Source organism: Triticum dicoccoides, chromosome 2B, assembly GCF_002162155.2.
Source record: "Triticum dicoccoides isolate Atlit2015 ecotype Zavitan chromosome 2B, WEW_v2.0, whole genome shotgun sequence".
In the NCBI taxonomy this organism is placed as follows: Eukaryota; Viridiplantae; Streptophyta; class Magnoliopsida; order Poales; family Poaceae; genus Triticum; species Triticum dicoccoides.
In genome coordinates, this window is record NC_041383.1 from 39,918,730 (window position 1) to 39,929,688 (window position 10,959).

Sequence of the window (10,959 nt, forward strand, 5' to 3'; positions counted from 1 at the left end):
GGACTAAAGGTCTACTCTTTAGTCCCGGTTTGAGGCATGAACCGGGACTAATGGGCATCGCACCCTTTAGTCCCGGTTTGAGGCACGAACCGGGACTAAAGGGCACAGGTGAACCGGGACTAATGCCTTAGCCGCACGAACCGGGATAAATGCTCACATTAGTCCCGGTTCTGGATTGAACCGGGACTAATGGGCTAAACCGGCCTGGACGAAAGCCCTGTTTTCTACTAGTGGAGTCCCTTTGTGCTAGGGTTTTGCGTGCCAGATACTTCAAGGACTCAACGATCAATAACGACACTTGCCCTGCCAATGGTTCCCTCACTTTTCGGAGCATTCTCCATGGCCGAAACTTGCTGCGGGAAGGTGCAGTGTGGCGTATTGGGGATGGTGCAAAGGTGAATATCCACCATGATAACTGGATCCCACGCAGGAGCTGCCTTCAGCCACTGGGCCAGAGCTTCATGCCCGGCACGATGCGTGTGGCTGACCTGCTCGCTAAGGATGGTAATACATGGAATGACACCAAGGTGGACGAGATGTTTTCTCCTGATGATGCGGCTGATATCAAGCAAATTCCGGTTGGAGGACAAGGGGTAGATGATTACCCAGCTTGGAACTACACCAAGGATGGGGTCTATTCGGTCCGATCGGCATATCATGTGGCTATGAACCTGAGGAAGGCCTCCTCGGGCCGGCAAGGTTCTTCGTCTTCTGTCAATACCCACAGAAATTGGTTGTCCGTGTGGGGGGCTCATGTGCTGAACAAGGTTAAGATACATAAATGGAGGATCATGTGCAACGGTTTGGCCACTGGGTCAGAACTACTACGTAGAAGAATCAAGCCGGGTGTTCTCTGTACCGCGTGCGGACAGGAGGAAACACTGCTCCATCACTTCTGGAGCTGCCTCCACTCGCAGCAGTTTTGGCCTGCGCTGGCTGAGAGAAGGGGTATTCAGGCCCCTTGTCCACCTGACGGCTGTGTTTCCAACCATGATCTTGGCAGATGGCTGTGGAACTGGATGGGGAGGCCCGGGATGAAGCAAAGGAGATGCTTCTCCAGGGCCTTTACGGACTCTGGCTCGCGAGGAACGAAGCCCGAGACGGGGTGCGCATCAAAAACCCCTTGGATGTTGCTGCCTCTATGTCGACATTCATGGACGAGTGGATGGAAGCCGTGGAGAAGAAGGCGCGAGTTGGCATTAAACCACCGCCTGACAAATGGTTGACGCCAGATGCGGGATGGATCAAGTTAAACGTGGATGGCGCGGTGTCTCTTGCTTCAAGGAATGCAGGAGGAGGGATGGTGGCTAGAGATCATGAGGGTGCTTTCCTGGGTGCCCTCTGGCAGAACTTCCCCAACATCCTGAAGCCGGAGATCGTCGAGTTGATGGCCTGTAAAAAGGCTCTGGAGTTCGGGCGTGATCTTGGTTTCCATCGAGTCCATGTGGAGATTGACTGCAGCGAAGCGGTAAGCATGATCAACTCACCTGCCTGAAACCTGTCTATTGCGGGGCCAATCGTCGAAGATATCAAATCCCTGATGCAAGGATGGATGGGTTGCAAAATCACCTGGCGAAGGAGAACTGCAAACTGGGCCGCTCTTGTGCTGGCGAAGGTAAATGCAGGTGATGGTATTTCTGTTGTCTGGAGGCATTCGGCCCCTGACTGTATCATTTCTGTTTTAGCGGACGAGATCCCAGACTTTGCTTAAATAAAGTTAGATGTTTCCCTAAAAAAAAAACTGCTGGGATCTCAAGTGTTATCTCTTCATCCTGAGGAGCAGTTGTGTTTTGGCACTTCATTTAACAGTGTTTGAGGAAGAAGAGATAGAACACACTTTGATTCATAGTGTTCGGCTGAACTTATACAGAGGAGGCGAGCACACAATGGTGATCGCGGGCAAGGCCATGATGAGGAGTGGGAGGACGTGCGTGTTGACAGGAAAACTACACGCACGTACACTACACCAGTACAGTACTCATTACAGTATAATACACAGCATGTATTCTAACAAACACTTTCATATTTGCCGATCCAGCAGCGGCCACTAGTCTGGATTAAGTACAAACCCGACATAGAAAATTACACATAGTTTTCGATCCAGCATAGACCACTAGTCTGGATTAAGTACAAGCCCATCATAGGCAATTAAACATAACTTCCTATCCAGAAACGGCCATTTGTCTGGATTAAATACAAGCCTAGTATGGTCACATAAATACAGCAAATTGATTCAAATCACCGAAGATAGGATGTGACACGGTGACCTCATGTTGCAGGTGGCAGGGAAAGATCCATCTTCTTCTCATGATACTGAGAAACGAAGATGTGGCCGAGCTCCATGCCTGATCGATCTTGTCCTCATGACTGCAGATTTTCTTATTTATGTATATAGCCATATACGTATAAGGCTCTAGCCCATCATCTTCTCGATGAACAACAGATCAGCATACGGCTGAAAATGACAGATAGTAGACCCTCCGGGGTGTTCACCGAGAGCCTTGAACGCTGGGTGTGATGGGCTCCAGTTGCTAGTATCACGGTGGCATATTGCCACCATGGCAATTTTGGTGTCGTCACGGGAGCTGCCCTGGAGCTGGACCACGTATGCCTGCGAGTGACTTGTGCTATGACACATGTAGAGTGCAAACGGGAAAGGTTTTATGTGGCAAGCAACAAAGCGGGAGCTACCAACTTGGCGCGCGTACCGCACCATGTAATCCTGACGCAAAAGCCCGGCACTTGGGAGGGCCGAAGCCACCACCGATAGGTGCCGAGTTTGCAGCATCTTCATAGCGGTCTCTACAACAGCTTCTAGGGAGGCTGCGCAATATTTTTCCTCGCCATGAATTGGCGGGTCAGCGCAATTCAGAATTGTGTTATTCATCTCGGCAGCCTCATGTGAGGTCTTTGAGATGTTAAATTTATCTAGCATGCTGTTGAGATCTCCAAAAGATATTTTCTCTTCGACAGTTGAGGGAAGGAATGGTGTCGGCAGTGACGACGGCATTGCAACAGTCATCACTTTGCCAATGGTTATGTCTTCTTCCCGGAAGAATACACCGGCCACAGCAGCTGGCGCGCTTGGTGGCGAACCTTTGCAATTTGATCGATAAAAGAATAGGCAGTTGACGGAGGGTTGTGATTTATGGAGTGCGCGTGGCCCGGTCCCTGGAAGACAGGAGCATGAGAATCGTTAACATCTACTTCACTCTCATATTCCATCTTATCTTATATATATATATATATATATATATATATATATATATATATATATATATATATATATATACTAATTGAAGGCGCCATACGAGCTTCCTTGTTAATTCACATCATCAAGATTAATTTAGTCATTAGATTAAAAATTTAATGGTCAAAATCAATTAGAAGACTTTTCCTTATAAAAAACACACACGTACAAAGATAAGGGACACTTCCTATTATAAAATAAGACATCACATGGAAAAAAGGAGTCCTCACACTATCAAATAGAGCCACCGCGATAAAAAAAAGTTAATTGAACCAACGCGTACACAAATGAGACACTTCTAATTATAAAAGGGTGATGTCACGTGGGAAAAATGAGTCCTCATGTTATAAAAGAGAACTATGGTCCAACTTAAAAAAGCATGTGCCTTCTCCTTTCTGAAAAAAAGAGATATGTACAAAATAAAATATATTCTACTCACACTACAAATGTGCGTATAACCTAATTCCCACCAAAACAAACACCACCTGCAAGTACTCTTGAAGAAAGAAAGGATACGTACAAATAAGGAGTCCAAAAATTACAAAAAATATTATGCCTAATAATTGAAAAAGAAATTTCAACACCCACATACAAAATCAGGATCAAGTCAAAATAGAATAAATCAAACACAAACATACATAAATCTCTCCATGTGCCTCGCCGATATTATCAGTAGAAAGGTCATTGATTTAATATGTGAAATCAGCTAATTTTTAAATTAGAAGCAAATATGCATAAATTCTGGCACATAAAAAATATTTATTTATTTATATATAAAATTAAACCAGATATGAAAAATAATTAAAGAAATATCATTGCCGTTGGAATATCAATGCTTTTGGGTGGAAAACCAGAACATCCATTATTTCAAATAGTGACACTTCATAACCAGGTCCATTTAAATTCTAAATGTTTATAGCTAAAAGAATCCCCAAGATTTATGAGATACTATATCGTTTGATTTCATTCTAGATATATACATTCTGAATTTCCATATAAAAAATGATTACACACCCCATTTCGCATGAAAACATAAAATATGTACCCGTCAGCTTGAAGAAAGAAAATAGAAATGTACAAATAAGCAGTCTTTAAGCCTCGCGTTGAAGAAAATAAGCCCATTAATGATGGAAAAATAAATTCCCATCCCACATACTGAAATATCCCCAACGCATCACATATATCACCGCTAACAAGGTCATTAATTTTACATGTGAAATCACCTAATTGCAAGGCAAGTAGAAAAGTACGCATACATTATCGTGCATTGAAAACCATATGTGAACATAAACCTGTTAATAAACATCAGTTGAAGGAATATCAATGATTTTCTTATCAATATGTGTTAGCATTTGTTCAATGTGTGATATTTCAAATTTATTATCCAATATTGTACATGTTAATACACCGATAATACTTATGTATCTCTATAGTAGCTAGGCCGTGCGGATGCACGGGTTTATGACTAGTTTGTACAAGTTTGCAGCAGGGTGGTCATACCTTCGTTCACCAACATGTCAAGGATCGCTTCTGGCATCTTGGTATTGGGGAGATTTTTCTCCCAGTACAGGGCAGCATTAGTGGGCACATCCATCCTCGCGCTGGCGTCCGCCGAGAGGAGAAAGAGCAATATCAGCACTGGAGACATGGTGTTGTACTACGATGGTTTGAGTGATTGTTTGGCTCTTCGATGGGGCAGTATATATAGCACCTTGGTGAAGGTTCAATCTGTTGAGTGTTGCTTTCGTCCTCATGTCCATGACGTTGGATTTGTTACCCGTCGCTTTGATGAAAGCAAGCAGTCTGACCTTGACGCCGCTCAAAGCTGTTAGCTAGCGCTCTCTCTCCCTCTCCCTCTCTCTCTCTCTCTCTCTCTCTCTCTCTCTCTCTCTCCCTCTCTCTGCGTGTGTGTGTGTACAGTTACCGGTTGCAATCATGATCTCATTTTTGTCCACACGCTCAGCTTATGTTCGGCAGCCCCGTCCCCGGAAGCGGGAAGGCGAAGTAAAATTATATTATATTCATCTAGGTTCAATTTCTAATAAAAATGTTTTGCATAGTTTTTGAAAGCTTAAATACATGAAGCTTTGTCAATTTTCATGAATTGGTTTACAAGTAAGGGTAGTACGTACATCCAGGATGCAACCAACTCCAATTTTTCTGGTTGTAATAGTCACCTCCAATGTATCAACATACGAGTAAATTACTACAGTTTTTCTACTCCCTCCATAAACTAATATAAAAGCATTTAGATCACTAAAGTATTGATCTAAACGCTCTTGTATTAGTTTACAGAGGGAGTACGTATCTCTATTTTATATGTCGCTCTTATGTTTTCCTTTCGTCCTTTTTTTGTTTTGTTGATCAAATAGCCTGGCATGCATTCCAACGCCATCGTTTTGCTGGTTCAATCTGTTGAGTGTTGCTTTCATCCTCATGTCCATGACGTTGGATTTGGTACCCGTCGCTTTGATGAAAGCAAGCAGCCTGACCTTGATGTCGCTCAAAGCTGTTATCTCTCTGTCTCTCTCTCTTTCTCTGCGTGCGTGTGTGTAGTTACCGGTTGTAATTATGGTCTCATTTTTGTCCACACGCTCAGCTTATGTTTGGCAGTCCCGGCCGCGGAAGCGGGAAGGCGAAGTAAAATTATATTCTATTCATCTAGGTTCAATTTCTAATATAAAATGTTTTGCATAGTGTAGGGACCGACCTCAAATGGTCAAGCCTCTGTGTACCCGTGCCATCCCTGAATTAGTATGCTGACAGACACAATACGTCAATGTATATATCAAAGTGCAATCACATGTATAAATAACGTAAAATGGATATATACCTTATAAGTCTTAGTGGAAACAGTAAATCGACTTGTAAAATGGATTAGCTAACGCGACTGTGCAAATCTTCAGGGTGCATAAACACTACACGTGGAACTACAAGACAACATCTGATCTCTTACTTAGTGACCCTTTTGATTGCCTAACTTGAACAGGCCTGGCACTTCTTCCTACTAGTTATTCTGCAAAGGGCTAATGAACTGATAGTCAAGTCCCCGAAGGCAATATAGCTTCTTTTAGGCAATATAGTACTTTGGGTTATTAGGTTGCCGGCAGCTCTCCAAGTCCAAGTACCCTGGCATCGCCACTATTTTCTATTTAATTTACTAGCCATGTGGCGGATTACTTAAATAAACATTTGTACCATAAATAACGCCTACACTGCATACCCATTTGCGTTTGCCGAATTTTATCTGCGACACTTTGTGATAAATTATTTAGATGATATGTGAATTCCGTGGATGTTGATGTCTGAACGACAGAGTAACTGTTTATTTTATGAGGTGTTTTCATGTTGGCTAGCGTCAACTGTGTGAGCATTCTACATGTATGAAAGAATCACCTGCAAGTCAACAACAATTTGGTTGTGCGTCTCAGAACAAATTGGTTCTAATTTGATTATAATATTGATCATGGTGACGTGATTCCTGGATAATATACTTTAGTTGCTTCATACAGGCTTATGTAAGATATAGTTGACTCCTGAGAAGGTATATTATTGGACTGACTATATATTTATATCAGTTTTTTCAAGTGCTTTCAAATCTACACATCAAGTAGATAGAAATAAGCACCGAGTTAAAATCAACAATATATGAGTTAAGTGATTGAATGTTACACCTTTACAAAAAGTAAGACATAATTTGGAATGCTCATTGCATAACATACTGATCTTTACCGAATAATCGTACCTTTAAATATACAACTTGACATTTCATGGGTTTATTTACATCTAAGCACATATAAATTCCTCTAGTTAGAGGTCATGTCATGTACCCCCATAAACTATTAAGTCCCAGTACACTAGACACCAGTGTTTGGGATCTAGTGGCCTGATCCCCCGTAAACTATCAGTGGTGTGGACCCTAAAGGCACACCACTACTATTGTCACTAGTACTAGCGTGGACTATAAACTTCCACGCCACTAGTAACAAGTCAATTATTAGTGGTGTGCTCTTCGCTTCAACGTCACTAGTGAGCTATATACAATTGGTGTGTTAGTTGGATGTCACGCCGTGGGCCAATAATTCAGCTTTGGGCAGCCTCCTTCTTCATCCTCTCTCCCTTCACTTCTTTCTCCTCTTTCTCTTCTTTCTCCTTTCACTCTCCTCTGACCATTCTCCCTCTCTCTCCTTAGCTTTTCTTCTTCCTCTCTTCTCTCCCCTTCACTATATATCAAGATCTCCATCGATCTTCTCTTCCTACGCAAATCCCCTTCACTTTTCAATATCCTCAGGCACCTACCGATGGACTTGTGTCTACCGCCCGTCACAATAGAGAATGCCCACATCAAAGACGTGCTGTCTGCAGCCAGCAGGAGCGAAATGATGTGAAAGTCAGCCTAGCGTAAACTTTGTATGATGTGCGGTGCAAAACAACAAACTTATTGGAAATTGGAACCGCCTTAAGGAAAAGACGAAAATACCGACAAAAGAAACTGACTTATCAGCCCGAGCAACTGACGCTCCATCTCAAGGTAGCTCAAGAAAGCTGAGTGAAACAACCCGGAACAAAGCAAGAGATATTGCGAGCGCCAGTGCCCGGCTGGCGACAGTAAAGCAATCCGGCAGGGGCGAGCACGAGTAGTGCCCAGCTAGCGCGAAGGAAGCAACCCTGCAGTGTCGAGTGGGCGCATGCTAGCCACTTGCCGCCACATCCCTGGCCCGACAACACTACCCTAGTTGGCTGGCGCACGGGGCTTAAAGCAGCCATCGGGCTGACCTAAGATGCCCGACTCACATGGTGAAGCGGGCTACAACCCCGAAGCGGGGCGGCGCGGGGAACTCTCTAACTGGGTGAGCGCAACGTGCAAGGCGGGTGTGACTTGGCCAGGATGGCGCGACCGGACTAGGCTGCACGAGGTCGAGGGCGCTGACAAGCGGGTTCACAGTAGCCATCGTGCGCGGGGCCTTGCTGGCGAGGGTGCCAAAGACCGCCCAATGAGGGTGTCCCCGAACGCATGGTTGACCCACCATGGACCGCCAACTTGGGATGCCCGTTGTGCCCTGTGCGGGTTCAGATGGAGTGAAGAGCCCCCGAGAGGCCTACGCGGCATGCCACCATAGAACAAATGGCTCGGAGGGCACTCTTGACGTCGACTAGCCCCAGGAGATGGGTACTCCAACATCCTTTCTTGGGGTAATTTTCCCTTTGTTTATATGAGTGTATTTTTGGTAAAATACGCTCATATTGTTAATGTAACTTTCTAAAAATTATTAGCTCTGATTTAATAAGACGTTTGCACATATTTCACACATCTAGCCATTAAGAAAAACGTCCATAAAATTTTAGTAACTTTTCGCACATCCTCAATAAATCACTACAAGAAATATGTCAACTAGTGACCTTCTGTCAATGACCCTAAAAGAATTGGTCATAGATTTATGACCATTTGAGACTAGTTGGTCAAAAGCTGTTCGGGGGCTCCAAACCCTAAACCATTGGGACCATTTTGGTCAGAAAGGTCATAATTTCCTTGCACGAAATGGTCATAAAGCAAACAGTGCTGGTCCGTTGCCTTATTTCTAGTTGTTAATGACCAATATAGATGGTCATAGCCTTGTAGATTGCGGTGGGTTGTGATGACTAGGAGCCATCTCATCAGTTTTGCCTATGTGTCATGCCCATGTGTCAATTTTTGCCCTAGGTTGTGAAGCAACCTATATTTCTATTATTTCAAAAATTCCCAAAAAATTACCATAAATTGTTTGGACCATATCTTCATCAAATATGTCAAAAACCTTCCTTGCCTAGATCAAAAAAACTCAACAATATTCATTTCCTATTCTATTTAGAGCAGCACTTTGTGAAGGAAGTGTTATTTATATATTCTTGATTTCCCTAAAAATTTGTGAAGACATTCTTCTTAGCATATGATCATCCTCAGCCAAAACTCACGCCCATTGGCCATGTGATTTTCTGTACCGCTAATAAAACACTTGGCTGCTAATTCATGTTTGAGCATAGTTCGATCTCCTCATGAGAATCTTATGTTATAATTTTCTTCCTAGAACCTACCTGGGGAGTGCCCAACCCACTAGACATGCCTAGGCCACCCAGAACCCATGGCAACGCCACGGTCACACGGTGACCACGCGGCGGCATGCGAGCGTATGCGCTCTAGAGTTGGGGCCCTCGGCCACCGTCCAAACCTTGATGTCTCGCCATCAAACCATGTATTTCTGATTAAATAGATACTTATTTACCTAGAAATGATTTTTGGAAAAAATAAAGAGAAAACTATGAGGCACCTTCAGTTCAAATTTGAGCCGCTTCCAGCTGAATCGACGGGAATTTGTCTTTTTCACCAGAGGTGGATCAAAACTTTTGACACGCAACCATTTTGTCAATTGTGCATTAAATATGGCCTAGTATTTTATAAAATTGATTAGGTCCAATTTTGCAACAAATATATGGTAGGTCCTTCACAAAAAAAACTCATTCGGGCACTCGGAAAATGGAAAATGTATTTTCCGTGAAAAGAAAATGAAAACTCCCTTAGGCAACTTTGTTTGGAATTCCAAGATGCACCCTTGTGCACAACATGAGATCATTTGAACAAACTATGCCATGAATGTGGTGTAAGATTGATCATTTGGCTTGAAAGCCATGAATCTTCACACATGATAGCTCATTTCTGAGAACACTTTTTAAAAATAATTTCTGTATTACAAGTTTATTATTTTTCCAGGAAACCTGGTCACATATAATGACACAATGCGGAGGTTTTCCAATTTTTTGATTTCTTTTTTGAATTTTTTATGCCCGTTTGAAAATGCGGTCAAAACGCCTGGAATGACCGTTCCTAGCTAGTGGTTGAATCTTGTAATTTTTTTGGTGTTTCTCTGATTAAATATATACTTATATACCTAGAAATGATTTTTGGAAAAAATAAAGAGGAAACTACGAGGTAGCTACAGTTCAAATTTGACCCGGTTCCAACTGAGTCAGCGGGAATTTGTCTTTTTCACCAGAGGTGGATCAAAACTTTTGACACCAAACCATTTTGTCAATTGTGCATTATATATGGCCTAGTATTTTATAAAATTGATTTGGTTCAATTTTCCAACAAATATATGGTAGGTCCTTCACAAAAAAACTCATTTTGGGCATTTAAAAAATGAAAAAAAATCGTGCAAATGAAATAAAAACTCCGTGTGTCAATGTTGAGCAAATATTTGCTAGGTCTTTCACGAAAAAACTCATTTTGAGCATTGAAAAATGGAATGAAAAAAATGTGTGTAATCAATCATGACCAAATTTAAAAGGTCAAAAGGACGTCAAATCGTTTCACGCGTTCTGATTGGTTCATAGGCATATCACGCGGATCATGCATCCACCACCGTCGGATGCTTTTGAATCAAATAGCAGCCCTCTACCCCTCCTCTCTCACCCAAACCCTAACTCATATCCCCTCCTCTCCCCTGATCCACTTTCCCCTTCTCGTCCCACAGCCGCCACCTCTCGCTCCCCCTCCGTCTCAATCTCTCGATCCCCAACCCCGGCCGCCGGTGATCCCTCCCCTCCCCTTCTCTCCCACGGCCACGACCGCATCTCCTCGCCGCCGCCATCTCCTCGTCGCCTCCCAGCTCACAGGTGGCCTCCACCCCTCCCTCCCTCCCTCCCTCCCCCACCTTCCCACTTTCGCATGCGCA

General features: G+C 43.4%; 1 protein-coding gene across 2 annotated transcripts; it reads right to left on the minus strand.

The window, feature by feature from the left end:
- Positions 1–2,003: 2,003 nt before the first annotated feature.
- LOC119361998 (protein RAFTIN 1A-like) lies at positions 2,004–4,917 on the minus strand. 2 transcript variants are annotated; one of them, XM_037627173.1, is made up of 3 exons: positions 4,751–4,917; positions 2,714–3,171; positions 2,004–2,611 (listed from the first exon to the last, which is right to left on the minus strand). In XM_037627173.1, exons 1-3 carry the CDS (start codon positions 4,896–4,898, stop codon positions 2,414–2,416), a joined length of 804 nt encoding a protein of 267 aa, XP_037483070.1. In that variant the 5' UTR covers positions 4,899–4,917; the 3' UTR covers positions 2,004–2,413. The 2 variants fall into 2 exon arrangements, with proteins under 2 accessions (XP_037483070.1, XP_037483069.1); XM_037627172.1 differs by having other exon boundaries at positions 2,004–3,171.
- Positions 4,918–10,959: the final 6,042 nt, after the last annotated feature.